The 21,775-nt window shown below is 45.7% G+C and overlaps 1 protein-coding gene across 1 annotated transcript in view; it reads left to right on the top strand.

The window, feature by feature from the left end:
* LOC137521230 (myomegalin-like) overlaps positions 1–21,775 on the top strand; it is a 403,861-nt gene that overhangs the window by 127,604 nt on the left and 254,482 nt on the right. Inside the window, exon 5 of the mRNA XM_068240204.1 lies at positions 1,010–1,169. Coding sequence (XP_068096305.1) covers positions 1,010–1,169 — 160 coding nt within the window. The remainder of the gene's footprint in view (positions 1–1,009; positions 1,170–21,775) is intronic.

The following is a 21,775-nucleotide window of genomic DNA, read 5'->3' as shown; positions in this document are numbered from 1 at the left end:
CCACCAATTAGGCTTTCTTTAGGTGGGACATTATGCCAAGAATTATTTTATTCTAAATGTGTTTTAATGGGAAAATAGGAAAAATGTGGGAAAAAAATTAATTATTTTTCAGTTTCCGGCCATTATAGTTTTTAAATAATGCCTGCTACTGTAATTAAAACCCATGAAATTTATGTGCCCTTTTGTCCCGGTTATAAAACCGTTTAAATTATGTCCCTATCACAATGTTTGGCGCCAATATTTTATTTGGAAATAAAGGAGCATTTTTTTCAGTTTTGCGTCCATCCCTAATTACAAGCCCATAGTTTATAAAGTAACAGTGTTATACCTTCTTGACGTAAATATTTAAAAAGTTCAGTCCCTAAGGTAACTATTTATGTATTTTTTTTAATTGTAAATTTTTTTATTTTTTTTTAATTACAAAAAAAAAAAATGGGGAGTGTGGGAGGTAATGAGTTAATTTTTAGTGTAAAACTAATTTATTTCTATGTAAAAAATGCTAAGGGTGTAGTTTTACTGTTTGGCCACAAGATGGCAACAGTAACTTTTTGTTTATTGCGACCTGCGAGCGTCCTTCCGGACGCTCGCAGGAAGTACAAGGAGGCTGTGAGTGTTTGTTTTTTCTCACAATGATCGCGCTGCCCATAGGAGAGCAGCGGATCATTGTGGGGCTTAGATCAACGAACGGGAATGGATTTTCCCGTTCATTGATCTCCGGGCGAGCGGGCGGCGGCACGTTTACTAGTGGCGGGCGGCGTGTTTACGAGCGGGAGCGCGGGCAGCGGCGGGAGTGCGCAAAGTACGGATTTCTCCGTCCCTGGGGGTTAAAGGATGGAAAAAGGGACGGAGAAATCCGTACGGGCGGGGGTAAAGTGGTAAAACACCTTTAAGAGGCCTTTTCTAGTGTGTTTTAATAAACTGTAAATAACTACATAGGTAAATTATTTTTGTATTGATTTTATTAATTTCTTTGTGGTTGTTAATCATATTGCTTGCTGTTTGTTTACAGGCTAATTCAGCATATGACGTTAGTTCTTCAGAACAAGGATGCCAGTATAAATGTACTGACAGATCAAATACATGACCTGATGAACAATGAAATGAAAAACTTTGAGCTAGTTGTGCGGAACCTGAAAACAAACTTAGAACAAAAAGATGGTGAAATTAAGGTAAATAAAAAGTGATACAATGCACTGTTCTACGTGTGTAAAAGTACTCACAAGCCAGCAAAAGGACAGCATACCACAAAATTATATACCCACTCCAAGCTACACTACATGGTACTAATGCAATTCATTCTTGTGAGCAGAGCCGGTTGTAGACTGGCACATATGAGGGGGCAGTCAAAAATGGGAAGGGGGCATCATGGATAAAGTGGCCAAAAATGGGCGTGGTCATGACATCATGTGGGAGGGGCTAACAGTAATGTAGTTATACCAGCTAGTGTAGTAACAAAAAATACATCAATATTTTTTAATGCTAAACATCAATCTTGTTGGCTCAGGGAACGTACAGTGCTGCCCATAATTATTCATACCTCTGGCAAATTTTGACCTAAAGTTACTTTTATTCACCCATCAAGTAATTTCCAAGCTATTCTAAAGTATCCTAATTACCCTGATTAATTGGGAACAGCTGTTTTAATAAACTCAACAGGTGAAAAACAGCAGCTCTCTGCAGTTGGTTTGTGGACAGTCATGGCTAAGACAAAGGAGCTCAGTGAGCACATAGTTGCATAACGTAAAGGTGTACAGAGGCGCCAACAGAGTAAAATGTGCTAAAACATTTAAAATATTCAAGTGGCGGCAGTGGACCTGCCACTCAGAAACAGACACGATGCTGTTGCTTGTGATGCAGAACAATTTATTCACATACTCCTATAAAATATACTGCTACGCGTTTCACGGGCACCCTCTTTTCTCCTTTCTACAGAGAGCGACATCTTAGTTCTGAGTAGGGACAGGCTTAATCTCCCTACCTGCCTATATAGTGGTTGCCTTAGCGGTAACCCTTGTTTGTAAGTATAATACTTGCATCTTATTACACTCCCTCATTCAATATATACTACACTATATTGGGCTCTCGGTTTTCTGCTTTACATAGTTGCATAATTGCAGTATTTTTCTGCTGAAATACAGAAATATTTTTCTATAAAGGTGTTGATATGCTGTGCTGACAGTGCTGTTGCATATTTTTTTACAGCAAAGAGCACATTATGCACACTACAGATAATTGCAGGATTTTTCTGCTGCTGAAATACAGAAATATTTTTCTATAAAGGTGTTGATATGCTGTGCTGTTGCGTATTTTTCACAGCAAAGAGCACGCTGACTGAGACTCTGTCTGGGACTGCCAGTGGCACTGGTCCAGTGGCCCATCTGACCTAACTGACTGCCTTGCAGGCACTGGCAGAGTGGCGGACTAGAGGCAGCCCAGGCAGCGGTGGCAAGCAACAACAACAGTTTGTGTGTAACACACACAAAATGGAGGAGAGGAGCAGATTAGGAGAGATACAGTGTGACTGTCTCACAGGTGCACGCAGCACACAGGGAGTCAGTCAGCTTTGAAACAACACTGGGTGGCTCTAATAGAGAGGAGGCAGGAGCCAGGCAGCCAGCACTGGTCACACAAAGATTTTGAGAGCACACACAGCACAGCAGCGTCTGTGTCGGTGTCTTTCTCAAACACAAATGGCGCGGGCGGGCTGGCATTTAGCACTCTCCGAGTAGCGTATGATGTCATACGCTAAGAGGAGGACTCAGAGGAGCAAGAACCAATTGCGCACAGCCAAGCAGTCATGTGACTGAACAGTAACATGATCGATGTGCACCTCCCACCGATTGACTTCCGTGCCGTCTCCTCGCCTCGCTTGGCTCTGCGTTCCAGAACCAGGAAATCGGAGGAGGAGGCGGCCCTCTTGCCCCATGCTAGAGCCGGTCCTGCTTGTGAGTACTTGGTTATGCAGTGTTGAACTGACACAGAGCAATGATAATTTTACAGCCAAATGATTAATCAAAGTACTATTATTATAATCATCATTATCATTTACTTATAAAGTGCCAATAGGTGTTGAAAATGAGTAGCAAAGCAGCCTTCCCTCTGCAGCTAGTATCTTCTGGGGCAAGTCTTGAGTTTCTGAGCAGAATTAAGGCAACAAACTACAAAGAATACTTCTGCCAAGGTTAAAAGATTTGCAACTTATTGTGGAGATTTGGGGATTCCTGCAGAGTGAAACTGAAATACAGTACATGTTTAATAACATTAAATTTCAAAAAGACTTGTGCACCACCCAAAAAGATTGTGCATTTCTGCCTATGAAAGATCCCACACACTACCCCCAAAAATACAGATACGTTAATTGGCTTCCCCCTAAATTGGCCCTAGACTATGAAGGATGTATGCCTATGGTAGAGATTAAATTGTGAGTCCTTAGAGGGATAGTTAGTGGCAAAAATATAAATAATATATGTAACATGAGTCTGAACTAGGGTGTTACTCAGTGCTGGATTGTGAACTGGTGAACAGGCGCTCCCATGGTGACCAAGTAACTTCTTAAAGTGTGCCTGAAGGGAAAAAAGTGCCCCTACAGGGTACTCACCTAGGTAGGGGGAAGCCTCTGGTTTCTAAAGAGGCTTCCTCCGTTCTCCTCTGCAGGCCTGTTCTAGTGCTGGGACTCCTGAAAAAGAGCACTAGCACGGACCTGCTCAGCATTCTTCAGAAAAAGCCAGGCCGGGCCTTTGCTACTGTGCATGCACGAGCCACCTGTGCAGTAGCACGGACCCGATCGGGCTTGGCTTTTTCTGCTGAAACATGAGCAGGACGATGCTACTGAGCGGGCACAGGGAGGCCACGCTTTGGTTGTCCAAGTGAAGGAGCGGCTTGATGAAAAAGGACAGGAGAAGTCTCTTTAGGATCTAGAGGCTTCCCCCTCTCAATATAAGCATCAAAAACACTGCATTGCAAAACTCCCAGGTTTGCTTTAAAGCCCGAGTGCCTGTATGAATATACAATGTATTATTTCTGAAATAGTTAACTTTGAATATAGTAAACTACTTAGCCATATCCCTTAACTTTTACTATAAAAGATTTCTACTATATATCATACTTTATAATGCACAACATATTTTGCATTGCACATAAACCATTGTTGTATTTTTCTTTTTCACTACTTCACTACTTGCTATATGGGTTTTTCAATGCTGACTTCCTGTCTAAATATCATATACTGCTTGGCTGCACTTTACAGAAGTCAAAGTTAAATCTAAACACATCTCTCCATCACATCATTACCCACATGAGGTAGTCAGGCAAGAGCTAGGTGGAGTATCTCCCTCACGACATATCTTACCTTGCCCACCTCCTCTGTGCAGCTGGGAGATTAACTAATTTGGGCTAGCACTGCATTTCAACAGTGTCAATTCCTGTCTAGTTCTTCGCTGCTCATTATGTAATAAAACATTATCCTGAACTAAATTGTATCATGTTTCAAGTTGCTGTGTACTTCCAGAAAATCATACATAAGTTTTGCATGTGAGAATTAGCTTTGTACGGTTCTGATCCAGTTCTGTATCATGCCTGAATAAAAAAAAAGTTTCAAAAGCTTGCAATGAAATATTCTACAGTTAGTCACTAAAGGTATTACCTAAACAACTTTTTGTTATGTCGGATTTTCTCCATGACTAACACTGGACCACATACAACTGGCTTCCCCTTCTTACAAAGCCTCCTTGTTCATGTCAAAGACAAACAGTTTATCCCCACTTTGTGTGCAAATCTAGGGAGAGGGGGTTGTGTTATTTATGGTGGAATCAGTAAGCCTCTTTAACAACTGGACTGCCAGATATCCGATCTGCTGGGATTTGCAATCAGTGTAATAGGGGTGCATCATTACCCCTTACCCAATCATAAAAAGTGTTCAAAGAAGAAAAAAAAACTATTTAAAAAAAAATTCTATACAAAATTATGATCGTTAAATAAAAGAAAAAAGCACTTTGGTTTACAGGCACATAAATAAATAATGTGGTTTACCATCCCAGGCTGTAATCTGCTGCTAACAAGATGTCGTCTTTTGAGGTCTTCCTTAAAATCTGTATTAAAGAACGTACACTACTCGTACATTACTGAAAGTGAGTCCAACCATATGCCTCTTTAAAGGAACCTAATGTGAGTGGAATACATAGACTGTCATCTTCATTCCCTTGTAAACAATGCCAGTTGCCTGGCTGTCATGTTGAACTTTAGTTTCCTTTGAGTCACATACCTCCAACAAGCATGCAGCCAGTGAAATCTCATACCAGAATCAAAGCATCTGATCTGCATGTTCATTCCAGGCCAGTGACTTAAAGCATTTGAGGCAGATCAGCACCGAAATCAGGCAACTGGCATTGTTCATTAGGAAATGAAGATGGCAGCCCCTGTATTCCTCCTACTACAAGTTCCCTTTAAATCTTCTAGCGGCTCCCCCATTGGGCCATAAGACAAAAGCGTGTGTTACCTAGTAAAAGGGTGCATAAACAGTCTGTGAAATCCAACAAAAGAAGTAGGACTGGTTGAGACAGCTGATACTGACAAATGCAGATGTGCAACAAGCCAATTTTGAGTAAAGGAATACAAATGCAGCTCTACAAAAGGCAGACCAACAAGCAACTCTGGAGAAACTTGTAAAAGATCCAAGTGAGGACAGGAAGCTCCTGACTGAGTTGGCACATCAGATGGCCAAACAGTTGACAAGTACAGCGCTGATTGCCCTTAGAAATCCATTCTAGTGAGCTGTTTTTTGTGGTGGATGACTGCAAAAGATGATCCTGAGGCGTATTGCACCACATGTGACCACACTGGTTAAAGAGAGAGCTGGCCTAAAGCACAGTGGGCTGGACTGATAGCCACGTTTTTGACAAAAGGCCTTTATTTGATCTAGACCCTGATGCAGCTTAAGACTATGATGTGTTAAAAAGGTACATTTTGCGCTGACAAGTCATCACGGTCACAAATGCATGACCTGATTTTCCTGGGCTAAAAGTGGTTGCAGCTGGAGGTTCTGACAGGATCCAAAATCTTTGAGAAGATAATGTTACATCACTACCCGAGAGCCCTAAAAGAGTGGGTAAACCACAGGGACCACAAAATTGATGATGAACTGGTAAAGCCGGTTCCAATCGGCTGTCACGATTGTGGAACTTTCCCCGTGATCAGCGCACAACGCGTGCGCTGACACGGCGGAGATCCTCCACAAGCGTATAATTAGCAGGAACCCAGCAAAAGGTGCTACGCACCTGTAGAGGGAAAGTCCTGTCGGCAGATGGCGCTGGGGAGTGCAGAGGAACCAATCCTCTGTACCTCCACAAGTGCCAGACAGGAATTGTACGAAGCGCAGAACGCAATCGCAAGAGAGGCGATTGCGAATGAGATGGAGCAAAAGGGATAGGTTGTATGTGTGTGCGCCAATCCAGTCGCCACTCCGCGACCGCGCACACACAACAGCAGATACGAAATAGGAACGCGATCGCGAGAGGTGCGATCGCGAGACGTGACACAAGGCAGAACAGAATAGAATATGAGGGTAGCAAAGGCACAGCAAATACAATAAGGAGATACGGAAAACAACAACCGCTAGCTAACCGCGAACACCGCACTCATTCGCAACAGTGCACGCGGTTATGCGCGATCTCCACGTGATAAGCACAATAGAGACAAGCACGCCTAACTAACCATAAACAGACAAACATGAAACAGGGGACGCGAGCGCTTGCTTAACGGTTACCTCACCGAGCCTGTAGCAAGCGCAGCGGACAAGACAGACACACGAAAAACAAGAACTAGGCAGGAAGGATCCACCGCTCTTCCGCCAGAGCAAGTGTGATCCAAGCAGGAACACAGATCAGAAAGATCCACAGCCGCTAACGCTAGCGGCTAGTGCGATCTCAGCAAGACAGAACGATTCGCTATCAACCGCCGTTGGTGACAGCGCAATCGCGACCGACAAAACAGAACAGAAGGATCCCCAGCGCTAGCACAAAGTAGCTAGCGCGATCCCAGGAAACAGAACAGAAGAGATAGCTGGTAGCAACCGCTGCACCAGCTACAGGGCCGGGCCGAGGCATAGGCTGGAGAGGCTCCAGCCTCAGGGCGCAGTGTAGGAGGGGGCGCAGAATTCATTCAGCTGTCATTCCTAATTGTGTTTGAAGCAGAAAGAAATAAGAAAAGGGGATACATGGCAGTGACTGCAAGCCAGATAACTAAATATTAAGGTGTTGGGGAGGTTGTGGGCCCTGTTGCGCGTCTTAGTCTAATAGCAATCAGTGTTTGATGGCTCGGGTGGCAGGGATGGAGGGGCGCACTTTGGTGTCTCAGCCTTGGGTGCTGGAGGACCTTGTCCCGGCTCTGACCAGCTATACTCCAAGAACATAGATCAGAACCATTTCCTGTCAACCACCATAGGGACAGGACAATGGCAAACAGGCAAGACAAGACAGAACAGGCAATACAGATAATACAACCTGACTGGGCTAGAAGGGGAGCCTAAAGCAACCCCCAGGAATTAACTATACTAGATAGCAATGGCTGACACTCCAGCAGTGTCCATCAGGAACTGAGCATGGAAGGGAAATGACCAGCAAAGCATTCTGGGAAACATAAAGCTCTTATAGTGCCAGTCATCAAAGAAGGCAGGTAGGGGATTTGCATAACGAATGTATGCAAATTCCCCAGCAAGAGAACAGAACAGAAACTTGCAATGAAAAGACAGGTCTCTGTTCCAGAGACCTGCAGCCCACAGACTAGAGGAATGGACAAACAGCTGTCTGCCTGTGCAGCCAGCTGAGCGGATCATCACATCGGCAAAGGATTTGCTTGCCATTATTACTGTGAGCTAGATTAACCACCTGAGGTTGTGATCTTCACTGGAAGTAAGAATGTTTCTGTATGAAAAAAGGACTGATTGGTAGTCTTGCCCATGAAGGTCTGCTCCTCATAACAGGGTCCGCATTGCAAATATAAATTGCTTCCCTTGTCATGAAATGTGGTGGGAATATGGTGTCTAAATATGTTGCTAGAGGATATGCTAAATTGTTTTGAATTATATGTTGCCTAATTATGTTGTTGGATGGGATATGCTGACTAATCATGCTGTTTGGAGGATAAAACTGCTTAATTATGATATCAATGTCTAGAAGTGGTTATTATGGAAAAAAGTACATAATTAGTATTTTGTACATTTCATACAACTGTTTGAACTGTACCTACATTTATCATAGGTTCATTTTCAGGTAAGCTCAACCCCTAACTTTTACCCCTAAAAATAGGAAAACCATGTGATCAGCAGATAAGCACACACCCTCCCAATGTCTCCCCTAGCTACCCATGCAGAGCACATATTGGAAGACTGTACATGCTCCATTGATAGCATAACTATAGATACCTTTCCCAGCTCCAGTAGCAGTCCTTCTCTGATCTCTGACACGTCACTGTAGTCATTGCAGGCCTCAATTCAGTGGCGGACAAAGCCAACAGTGGGCCCCTGTGCAGAATAAATGAAGGGGCCCCATGTGAGTGGCCATAATCATATCAGATTACGGTTGGATCCAAATAATGTCGATAACATAAAAGTACATGAATCCAGGTTACATTCTGTAGGCACTGTGTTCATGTAGCCCACATTTCACACTTGTGTATGACTGGGCCACAAGTAAATATCACTGTTCCTCCTGGGTTACAGAGATAAATACACAGAGAAGAGCCTAAAGAATAAGCATGCCCTACCTATGGTGCAGCTGCATGGGCCCTAGAGGGCATGGGGCCCCTGTGCGGATGCATGGCTTGCACGGGCCTATGTCTGCCTCTGCCTCAATTTGCCATAGATGCTCCCTCCGTCGGCTGTCTCTTCCTCCTGGCCTTCTTGTCGCCCCTCTGCCAACTATGTTACAGAGGATGGCCGATGTGTGCTTTTCTCAGATCTGAAGTAACAGTTTCTCAAGAGAAAAAACAGTGAGAAAATTAACACCTAGCTAACGTTTTAAAGTTAGCGTAAACCATATAAACTGTTCTTATCTACACTCACCTAAATGATTATTAGGACCACCATACTAATACGGTGTTTGACCCCCTTTTGCCTTCAGAACTGCCTTAATTCTATGTGGAATTGATTCATTCAACAAGGTGCTGAAAGCATTCTTTAGAAATGTTGGCCCATATTGATAAGATAGCATCTTGTAGTTAATGGAGATTTGTGGGATGCACATTCAGGGCACGAAGCTCCCGTTCCATCACATCCCAAAGATGCTGTATTGGGTTGAGATCTGGTGACTGTGGGGGCCATTTTAGTAAAGTAAACTCATTGTCATGTTCAAGAAACCAATTTGAAATGATTCTCTGCTGGAAGTAGTCATCAGAGGATGGATACATGGTGGTCATGAAGGGATGGATATGGTCAGATCAATGCTCAGGTAGCCCGTGGCATATAAACGATGCCCAATTGGCACTAAAGGGTCTAAAGTGTGCAAAGAAAACATCCCCCACACCATTACACCACCACCACCAGCCTGCACAGTGGTAACAAGGCATGATGGATCCATGTTCTCATTCTGTTTACACCAAATTCTGACTCTATCGAGACTCATCAGACCAGGCAACATTTTTCCAGTCTTCAACTGTCCAATTTTGGTGAGCTTGTGCAAATTGTAGCCTCTTTTTCCTATTTGTAATGGAGTTGAGTGGTACCCGGTGGGGTCTTCTGCCCATCGGGTACCCAGCCGCCTCAAGGTTGTGTGTGTTGTGGCTTCACAAATGCTTTGCTGCATACCTCGGTTGTAACGAGGGGTTATCTCAGTCAACGTTGCTCTTCTATCAGCTTGAATCAGTCGGCCCATTCTCCTCTGACCTCTAGCATCAACAACGCATTTTCACCCACAGGACTGCCGCATACTGGATATTTTTCCCGTTTCACACCATTCTTTGTAAACCCTAGTAATGGTTGTGCATGAAAATCCCAGTAACTGAGCAAATTGTGAAATACTCAAACTGGCCTGTCTGGCATCAACAACCATGCCACGCTCAAAATTGCTTAAATCACCTTTCTTTCCCATTCTGACATTCACTTTGGAGTTCGGGAGATTGTCTTGACCAGGACCACACCCCTAAATGCATTGAAGCAACTGCCATGTGATTGGTTGATTAGATAATTGCATTCATGAGAAATTGAACAGGTGTTCCTAATAATCCTTTAGGTGAGTGTATATAGCAGCACTGGGAATGCCAATAGCTAATGTTATCAGCAGATCATCTATTGTATGTACAACCCCTTTTAGCATCAGTAGAATTCTTGGTTATTACTGATTAGCCTGTCGACTTAACAGCTGAGACGGATGTCAACACTTGTGCTGATGCAAGTACGCATCAGCACTATTTCTTTTACACACAAATTCAGAAGCAGCCTATTGATTTCAGTAGCCTGCAATTCCACTTCCAAATTTGCATGCAGGAAAACGCTTAAAGGTGCCCACTAATAATATAATTTTGATTTTACAATCTTAACAAATCTATGTAGTTGCAGAGAAAATTGAGTGAATACACTTTGAATGGATAATTTAGGTAGTCCCTCATATTACATAGAAGTGGTAAGATTGTACAATCAAGATTGTAGATTAGTGGGCATCTTTACACAAACTTCTCATCTCTGATACCTTACACTAACCTCTCCTCTGCCTAACACTTACCTCCCCAATAGATCCTAAATGATCGCATTATTGATCAGATATTTTTCATAAATATTTATTTTTCATAAATATGATTGTAACTGTAGGATTGTAACATGGATTGCAAGTTATATTCTTTAGTGCTGTGAATCAATTAAATATGATCTATTATTTGGATCAAAATGATGTTATCGAAAATAAGATCTTTCGCTAAAAATTGCACAGTTAATGGGCACCTTAACCACTTTGGGTCCAGCATATAAAACCCCCTTAAAGAGGAACTGAACTGAAAAAAGTCACTAAATTGAGCCTCCTTATCCCTTTGAAATTAATGATTAGACACAAAACACTTGTGAAGGGCAATATAAAAGTAGATATATTTGTGCAATACAACTATGAATAAAAGAGAATGGCAGGCTCCATCTTAGAGCTCTATCCCTCCATTTTGCAGCTCTCACTCCATGGGAGGTGCAGTATCTGATTCTGTGGGCGGTGTTACAGTTGGAGTTAGACATGCCCATTCACGCCCACAGAATGAGATTTACAGCCCAGTGTCATGAGGTCATCATCAGTCGCCCTGTTACAGGAAAGTGACAGCTGTGGCTTCTGCTGCTGCCCTGCACTATACTGGCACACGCCTTGATAAAGTGTTATTTTTTCTCTAACTATGCCTCCTGCAGTGTGAGATCTTGTGTTGTCATCCTGTAGTCCTGCAGCTCTTCCCATTCGTTTTGTGCCAGATCCCATATCATGTCCTGTAGTCATGCAGCTCTCCCCTTTCCTATCCTGTCCGGCAGAGGTAGGGGGGTCACGCTGCAGAGGGAATCCGCTCCTATGTCAAACACCCCCAACCCTCCTTCTCCTTCTCGTAGGTGTCACGCAGGGGGAATCCCCTCTTACATCATCCAGCCGCCCTTGTCGTCCCCTGTAGGTAGCTTGACAGATGGAATCCCCTCTTATTTCACCACCCCCTGCAAGCCCCCCCCCTCTCCTACCAGTACATAGCGCATGGGCTAATTAAGCCTCATTTGAATCACTCGTGATTCAGGTTGGGGATCATCCGAGCTCTCATACACACTAAGAGAGGTTTGGCACTTCACAGTATAAAAAAGACTAAACAGGTTTTTTCCCCCAAAAATTCATAAATATATATGCTTCACTATCAATGCTTCACTCTTTATAAAATTGACCAAATGTCCACTAAAAAAATATGACCAGCACACATATGCTTCACTGATATTACTTCAATTACTAATTTCAGGAAAATCGTTTTTTGCCGAAAAGCAACCCTTTTAGATACACAAATGCCCCCTTTAGTTATCAGTTCACATACACACTAAGAGAGGTTTGGCGCTTCACAGTGTAAAAAGGACTGTTATATGTTTTAGTGGACATTTGTTTAGTTTTATATAAAGTGAAGCATTAACAGTGAAGCATATATATTCATGTTTTTTGGGGGGAAAACTTGTTCAGTCCTTTTTACACTGTGAAGCGCCAAACCTCTCTTAGGCTCCCTGCACACTGCATGCGATTCCGATTTTTAATCAGTTTTTACATCCAATTCCGAATTTTAATCTGTGCTGCATGCTGCGTTTTTTGATCCGTTTATTCTGTTGAATGTATTCAGGGAAAATCGGAATTGAAAACGGAATCTGAAATGGAATCGGAAAGCGGATTTGCAGTGTGCAGAGAGCCTTAGTGTGTATGTGAACTGATAACGAGAGGGGGCGATTGTGTATCTAAAATGGTTGCTTTTTTGCAAAAAACTTTTTTCCTGAAATTAGCAAGAGTGAAGTCATATCAGTGAAGCATATGCGTGCCTGTCATATTTTTTTAGTGGACATTTGGTCACTTTTATAAAGAGTGAAGCATTAACAGTGAAACATATATATGTTTTTTGTTTTTTTTTTAGAAAAAAACCTGTTCAGTCTTTTTTACACTGTGAAGTGCCAAACCTCTCTTATGCTGGGAATACACGTTTCGTTTTTGCCTTCGTTTTAGCCTTCGATTCGTTCAGTAAACGAATCGAGTGTTGAAAACGTATGTGAAAATAGTCATAATCTCATTATAGTTTCGATTAATAGACCCCAAAAACGAACGACTAGTGATCGAACATGTTTGATATTATCTCTCTTTATCCATCTAATCGAGCCATTGGTAGGCTTGATGGCTGTTCAGATCGATTATATGTTCGTTTATGTTAGTCCGTCCCTGTAAAAAGGGATTTTCGTTTCGTTTCTTTGCAGCCTTCGATTATTGGAAAAACGAAACCATCAGAATCGAAAAAAAAAACGAAACCGTGGTTGGTGATATTAACCGTACGTTCGATTATTTCGGGAACGAAAAGGACAAAAGGCACAATCGAAACGAAGGCTAAAACGAAGGCAAAAACGAAACGTGTATTCCCAGCATTAGTGTGTATGAGGATCAACCCAGCTCTGCCCATCTGCTGCACCCATTACCAGAGGCACCGCCCCCCCCCCCCCCCATATATTTTATCTCTCAGGGTCTCTAGTGGTGAGACCTCTGTGCGCCCGAGTTCCCAGCTCTGCAAACCTGCTGCACCCATTACCAGAGGCTCCTTCTCCCTGCTGGATTCTTCTATCTCTCAGGGATCTGGTGGTGAGATCTCTGTGCACCTGAGTTCCCAGCTCTGCACCCCTGCTGCACCCATTACCGGTGGCTCCCCTCCTCCTGCTGGATTCTTCTATCTCTCAGGGCTCTGGTGGTGGGATCTCTGTGCACCTGAGTTCCCAGCTCTGCACACCTGCTGCACCCATTACCATAGGCTCCTCCCCTGCTGGATTATTTTATCTCTCAGGGCATCTGGTGGTGAGATCTCTGTGCACCCGAGTTCCCAGCTCTGCACCCCTGCTGCACCCATTACCAGTGGCTCCCCTCCTCCTGCTGGATTCTTCTATCTCTCAGGGCTCTGGTGGTGAGATCTCTGTGCACCTGAGTTCCCAGCTCTGCACACCTGCTGCACCCATTACCAGAGGCTCCTCCCCCTGCTGGATTCTTCTATCTCTCAGGGGATCTGGGGGTGAGATCTCTGTGCACCTGAGTTCCCAGCTCTGCACCCCTGCTGCACCCATTACCAGCCTCTGGATCCTCCAGACTTTCCCCATTGTAGCTGAGACCACTGCAAGCCCACTGACAAGAGCTTGGCGGCACTTGCCTGGACTGCGCAGGTGAAGACAGCTTGCACCTGCGTACTAGTATGGAGCAGAGTGGGCCCTGCTTTCTCCATCTAGCCCGAGCCTACCCAGGCATGAGCCGCCTGCACACCCCAGGCGAGCTCCGTGGAACTTGAGGGGGACACTGTGCTAGAAAAGGACAGAAAGTGACAGGGGAAGCCTCTAAAAGATCCTTTCCTGAAGTAAGTATCAAATGTTTCACCTAATCTATTAGGATAGGAATGAAGAGATGAAAAAACACAAAGAATTATTACTTAATTATTCCTCCAGCCCCATAAACACGTGCGAGTCCCACGCAATTATCCCGCAGTCTGCCGTTCAGCCGCGATCAGCCCTGGTAACTTGCTTAGTCTCGTCCAGTCTGGGTCTCTACTGCATGGGAGGTCCGTGCATGCACAGTAGACCTGGACTGACGCGACTGAGCCTGTTTCCAGGGCTGATCGGCAGACTGCGGGACAATGGCATGGGACTCACATGTGTTTATGGGGCTGGAAGAAGCTGCGGGTGAGTATCAATTGTTTGTGTTTTTTCATCTCTGATTCTCTTGAAGGTTGTATACAGATGTGGGCAGCACGGTGGTGTAGTGTGTAGCGCTTTCGTCTTGTATCGCTGGGTTCCTGGTTTGATTCCCAGCCAGGTTAACATCTGCAAGGAGTTTGTATGCTCTCCCTGTCCTTGCGTGGGTTTCCCTCGGACATTTCGTTTTCCTCCCACATCCCAAAAACATACAGATAAGTTAATTGGCTTCTTCCCCCCCAAATTGGCCATAGATTAAAATACATGCACTACACAATACATACATAGACATAGGACTATGGTAGGGACTAGATTGTGAGCCCCTCTGAGGGACAGTTAGTGACAAGACTATATATACTCTGTACAGCGCTGCGGAAGATGTCGGCGCTATATAAATACTAAATAATAATTATAATGTGAATGTCTGGATGAGCATCTGTTGCTGCCATTCAGTAAGAAAAAAATGGAGCATTTTAGGAGCTAGCTCCAGGGGCAGAAGAGCCTCATATACCACAAGCTCCAAACCCTGTTTGACTGTACAGTACAGTGTTAATTTGCACATCATTATTGATGCTGTGACAGCTACCATTCCATCACCTCACAGTCTGTCAGGAATTTTTACAACTAGCCATTGTCCTGATACAACACAGAACACTCTCCCTATGTTGCTGGAATGATCAGAGAGAGACATTAGCACTTCTGTGACAACGAAAGAACACGGATAGTGAACAGAGCACAGTGCACAGCACAGCTAATAAGAACAAGAAGGCTCACTGAGCATGCCCCCCAACCGTCCCGATTTCGTCGGGACTGTCACGGGTTGGGGGGCCCCTCCCGCTCTCCCGCTGCCACCCCCCGAAGTCCCGGTCAGCCTCAGAGGTGACTGAAAAAAAACCCGATGCTCCAGCCGCGCAATGCGGGGAGTGGGGCTGCATCATTCCTCCCTCCCTCCTGCTCTCTGAAGCTGCCTGCTGTGTGGGCCCCCCCCCGGGATGCACAGTTTCCGCAGCGGTGGTCACATACCTGGAATGATGCAGCCCCACTCCCCGAATTGCGCGGCTGGAGCATCGGTTTTCTTGTTGTTTGCCTCCTCTCTGCCCAGGCACCCTCCTCCCCACCATACCCACGTGCTCCCCCACACCCACAGGCACCCACATGCTCCCCCACACCCACAGGCACCCACATACACCCCCACACCCACAGGCACCGACATACTCCCCCACACCCACAGGCACCCACATACTCCCCCACACCCACAGGCACCCACATGCTCCCCCACACCCACAGGCACCCACATGCTCACCCACATGCTCCCCCACACCCACGGACATCCACATGCTCCCCCACACCCACGGGCACCCACATACTCCCCCACACCCACAGGCACCCACATGCTCCCCCACACCCACAGGCACCCACATGCTCACCCACACGCTCCCCCACACCCACGGACACCCACATGCTCCCCCACACCCACGGGCACCCACATGCTCCCCCACACCCACGGGCACCCACATGCTCCCCCACACCCCTTTCAGGAGTCATAATAATAATATGAATTAAAATAAAAAATAAAAAAATAATAATAAATAAATAAATGGTGGGCGTGTCTAGGGGGTATTGGGGGCATGGTTAGGGGTGTGGCCTAAATGTCCCGTTTTCTGTGCTTACAATGTTGGGAGGTATGACTGAGGAGAGGATAGCATAGCTTGTGCAACTTGATGCAGAACCTACTCCGTGTGACGCTCTGCAGGGCTTCCACCGCCAGGAGCTGGACACAGGCAGAGACATTCACAGAGAAGCCTGGTAAACTAGAGGCTGCACTTCCTTCTTCTCCTCAGCCCACCATAAAAGCCTGTGTACACAAGGAAGGGGGCAGGGCCAGCCAGTCAAAGCACTCGCAGTGGCAACTCTACCTCCTTCAGCTGTCTGCACGCTGTCAGGGTTCTCTTTACAGCCGGCGCCTCCTGATGACGAACAATGTCAATAGCAGGGAGGGAGGCGGATTTTGTATAAGCAGGAGAAAGTCCCCACTAATCTCTGCGAGCCTGTCGGCAGTTCCCACGTGACTTGCCGCGGCAGCAAACGTAACAGGGGGTGTGGCTTATTAATTTATTGTATATTATAGTGTGTATTCACATATTTTTGTACAGATATTGTGCTGTTTTTGCCTACAATTTTTAACATGGATTTCAATGCTCTTTTTTTAAATTCTGAGTTCAGTTCCTCTTTAAGGACCAGAGCAGTTTTAGGTTTTAGGTGTTTCCAATATAGGTAGCCACGCAGAGGTAACCCCAGTATAGATAGCCAGGGATGGGTGTCCCCAGTATAGAAAGATGTCCCCAGTATAGGCAACAAGTATTACTCACCTCCAGTCCCCAGGTCCAGCAAGGAGCAGTTCTCCCTGCCTCCTCTCTCCCTGCCATCCAGCCTCACACTGCCACTAAGTTCTGTGTACAGGCTTGATGACATCATCAAGCCGGGAGCCGACACTAGCGGCAGTGCGAGGCTTGATGCTGGACAAAGCGGAGGGGAAGCGACAATCGCTTGAGGAACGTCAGGAGAGGTGCGTCTGGTCTCCTGATCAGTGAGGGGAGATGTTAGCTGTCATATGATAGCTGAATCTGCCCGTTTGGGTGCATGCGATTGCGTCAGGACAGTTACGTCCTGTCAGCAGTATACAGCCACACAGAGGCCGTTACTGTAATGTCCTTGGTCCCAATGAGGTTAAAGAGAACCCAAGGTGGGTTTGACAAATGATATTAGGACACAGAGGCAAGTTGTGTATACAATGACCAGCCCCTGTGTCCTTTCATTGCTCCTCCAGCTTCCCGCCCCCGGGCTCTGCAGTCCCCCAATAACAAAAGCGTCAGGCTGGTGACACGCAGATTGTCGCTAGCCTCTATTTACCTCCAGCTGCCACTCACCGCCGCTCCCCTGCCTCCTGTATAGTGTGGCTCCCCGCCTGTGCCCCTCCCCTCCCCTGTAAGCCGATTGGAGGAAGGTTACGGAGGCAGGGAGGGAAGGGACACAGACGGGGAGCTGCGCTATACAGGAGGTGGGGGAGCGGCGGTGAGTGGCAGCATAAGGTTGATAACAGGCTAGCGACAATGTACGTGTCACTAGCCTGGTGCCTTTGTTAGTGAGGGACAGCAGAGCCTGGGGGGGGGGGGGTTGAAGGTAGAGGAGCAATGAAAAGACACAGAGGCTGGTCATTGTATACACAACTTGCCTCTGTGTCCTAATATGATTTGCTAAACCCACCTCGGGTTCTCTTTAAAGGATACCCAAGGCGTACTTGAATTTAAAAGTGGATGCTATACAGTATGTGTGTGTGGGGAGTTGTGCAGATACCGCATCTCCCATGTGCCTGCGTCCCCCTCCATTTAGTTGTAAAGTCCCCCTTGGTGGAGCATGGCAGAGCGCATTTTGGCATGCAAATTAATCAAGTGGAATGAACGTGGGGCAAGTACAGTCTGTGCACGCCCAGTAGCACAAAGCATGCATACTGTAAATAGTACTCATGCAGACTCAGCTCATACACAAACATAAGCACACCAGACGTACAGCTATTCAAGCCGCTTTATTCATCCACCATGTCAATAGATCCCTCAATTGTTTTGAGGTTAAAAAACAAAACAAAACAAAAAACAGTAGACGGATGTATTGACATAGTGGATAAATAAAGCGACTTGAATAGCTGTGCGAGGTACTGACCATTCTTTGGATTTTACTGTTGTTGTATGGACGGTGCCATCGGTCTCTGACTACAAGTACCCAGCATTTATATTGATTTGTATACATAAACCTAAGAAGAAGGAGAAGATCCTGGGCAGCAGTGGTGGGCTTGAGGAGGATTTGGCAAGCCTCTGGATCATTCTGAGGCTTCCCAATACTTCCCATTGCAGCTGCCCAGAAATTTCTCTAACTGCACAGGTGTGAGTTTGTTTTGAACTGTGCCTCCAGTTAAAGAAAGCACTTGTAAATGAGTGCTTGCTTCACTGTGCTTGTGCAGTTCAGAACTGTGCCTTGACATTTCCCAATCGCATGTTGCTGCTTGGAGGAACTTCCTGGTTTTGGTATTCAACTGGAAGATCCCATCAAGTACTTTGAGGACCGAGTATGGGGAGAAGGGGGGGGGGGGGGGGGCAATGAGCAATGAGATAATAAGCTTGTTATTGTTGTTGCGGTGGAGGATGGCAAGGAAGCGATGAGCCTGAACGGGGCTGGAGAAAGCCCAAGGTATGTATATTTTTTTATTTACTTCACATGCACTTAATGTACTATTCCCCCTGTACTGCACCTGTGTGACTGCACATTGTTATACCAGCAGTCACTGCATACCTTTCACTGCATCTGTGTGACCACATGCTGCTTTATATACCAGCAGTCAGTGCATCCATTTTCACTGCACCTGTGTGACTGCACATTGTTCTACCAGCAGTGATGCATACCTTTCACTGCACCTGTGTGACTGCACATTGTTCTGCCAGCAGTCACTGCATACCTTTTCACTGCAGCTGTGTGACTGCACATTGTTATACCAGCAGTCACTGCATACCTTTCACTGCATCTGTGTGACTGCACTTTGTTATACCAGCAGTCACTGCATACCTTTCACTGCATCTGTGTGACTGCATACTGTTTTATATACGGGCAGTCAGTGCATCCATTTTCACTGCACATTGTTATACCAGCAGTCACTGCATACCTTTTCACTGCAGCTGTGTGACTGCACATTGTTATACCAGCAGTCACTGCATACCTTTCACTGCATCTGTGTGACTGCACATTGTTATACCAGCAGTCACTGCATACTTTTCACTGCACCTGTGTGACTGCACATTGTTATACTAGCAGTCACTGCATACCTTTTACTGCAACGGTGTGACCGCACACTGTTTTATATACCAGCAGTCAGTGCATCCATTTTCACTGCACCTGTGTGACTGCACATTGTTATACCAGCAGTCACTGCATACCTTTTCACTGCACCTGTGTGACTGCACATTGTTATACCAGCAGTCCCTGCATATCTTTCACTGCACCTCTGTGACTGCACATTGTTATACCAGCAGTCACTGCATACCTTTTCACTGCACCTGTGTGACTGCAAACTGTTTCATATACCAGTTAGTGCATACCTTTCACTGCATCTGTGACTGCACATTGATACCAGGTCGCAATTATTTTTCTAAAAAGGAGATACCGTGATGATGAAAGGCAAGTGGTGTCATCTCTGGCACACAGCGTTGGGTCAAGGGTCCATCTGACCACAGATGCCTGGTCTGCAGAGCACGGTCAGGGCAGGTACATTACTTATACAGCACATTGGGTCCTTCCTTGGATGTGTGGTGGTAGCCGTTTCTCAGGCTCCCACTCCGGACTGGAATTGAACCCTGATTCCCCGGCCGCTACTCGTAGTCACCATGGTGCAGAAAGTACTAAAGAGAGTTGATCACACAGTTAAATGAATGGCAGACTTGGCCTCCATAACAGATTCCCGTTAAAGGACTTCAAGTGTACTAATCATTATACAGGGCCTCGAAAGAGTCCTGTATTGTTATCTTTCATCACTACCTCCCCGAGTTGGGACTTGCATGCCATGCCTGCTGCCTTCCTTGGATGTGTGGTGGTAGCCATTTCTCAGGCTCCCACTCCGGACCGGAATCGAACCCTGATTCCCCGACCGTACCCTTTCTTTAACAATGGTAGAGAAAGAACCATCGACAGTCTAAACAGCGATGAACCCCTGGACTACTGGGTGCGCAGGCTTGACCTGTGGCCAGAGCTGTCACAATTTGCCATCCAACTTCTGGCTTACCCTGCCTCAAGCGTCCTAGAAAGGACCTTCATCGCAGCTGGAGGCATTGTCAGTGAGAAGAGAAGTCGCCTAGGTCAAAAAAAGTGTTAAGTACCTCTCCTTTATTAAAATTAAAGAAGCATGGATCCCAGAGGACCACTACCTGCCCTAAGACTAAGTCAGTCCCTACACACACAGCATCTCTGCCTGCACGCCATGTGACTGCCTGCCCGAAGACTAAGTCAGTCCCCACACAGCATCTCTGCCTGCAGGCCGCTTGACTGCCTTCTCCGCCACCACCAACAGGGTCCAGGACTCCAGGTGGATTCCTGAACAAATAGAATAATAATTTTTCTGGATGCACTGGGGCTGCAACAACAAAACAAAAGGCATGTACATGTGTCAATTCCCCTTCGTGATTGTTACCTTGCCGCGGTGAAGAAGCTTGCGTATCACAATGAAGCAATGACCGACTATATGAGTGTGTTGGGGGGCACACCTTGTCAGGAACCGGCCCGCGGCACGCCTGCGTATACGGTTCCCGACTGCGGGTTTGACCAGATTAAGCGGGGAACAGCCTTATTTAAGCTACAAACAAGGCTGGAACCCCTCAAACACTTCCCACTGCCACCACTAGCGTTGCTAGACACGTTCACTCAGCTTTTGAGTGCTCAATACGCAATCTGCGTTTTCGTATTTGGGTCAGCTTTGCGCTTAGGCCAAATACGGGAACGCCACGCACCCACACACACACACAGTTGCAATCTTACACTGTCGTGAAGCAAAGACCCACTAACAGTCGTTCCGAACGATACTGTTAGCCACTCTGCTGTCGCTACTCGCACTGGCGTTGTTCGTACGTTGGGTCAGCTGCGCGCTTAGGCCAACGTATGACAAACGCCCCCACACACAATGCAATTACAATTTCATACGGTAGTGTTGCTCAAGCGTACAATTAGGCATGAACTTATACACGGTTACACTTCAGTCTCTTCTAGGCTATGAGTGTTAGTTTAGTATGGCAGAAGTCAAACTTATTAAATAATAATTTAATATTCTAGAAAAACATAGAACAATGCAGAACTTAATATATACAAAAAGATTACAAAAAGACAAAGTAAAAAAGTTACACAATTAAGAGTTACAAAGATACCACACACGGATATTTGCGTAAAAATAAACGGGGGGAAAAAAGAACGTTACCAGCTTAGGTTAGAACGTTGTTTGACGGGAGGACGCCGGTTCGACCAGGAGTCGCGATCCTCCCTAGCTATTCGCTACCTCCGAGAGAAGACACTGGTGGCTGTCCTGGGCCACCTTAAATAGTCCGAAGTGTCCCCTGGGGCATTTAATGTCCAGCCCCCAGGAACTAATGCAGTTTCCCCGTTTGTGACATCACCGAACGCTTGTCATAATCCTTCTTGTGATATGCACTTCAAAGGGGGTTCCTGTTTTAGCTTCTTGAAGTTTGGCAGGACACAATGTCACCCATTGAACTCTGCAGACATCAAAAAGCTTCCTCCACATTATTTCCTTGGTTAAAGTGTATTTTAGCACATCCATGAAAAGAT

The sequence above is a fragment of the Hyperolius riggenbachi genome, chromosome 6, assembly GCF_040937935.1.
Source record: "Hyperolius riggenbachi isolate aHypRig1 chromosome 6, aHypRig1.pri, whole genome shotgun sequence".
In the NCBI taxonomy this organism is placed as follows: domain Eukaryota; kingdom Metazoa; phylum Chordata; class Amphibia; order Anura; family Hyperoliidae; genus Hyperolius; species Hyperolius riggenbachi.
The sequence above is the reverse complement of the archived record's forward strand: the minus strand, read 5'-3'. Positions and strand labels throughout refer to the sequence as shown.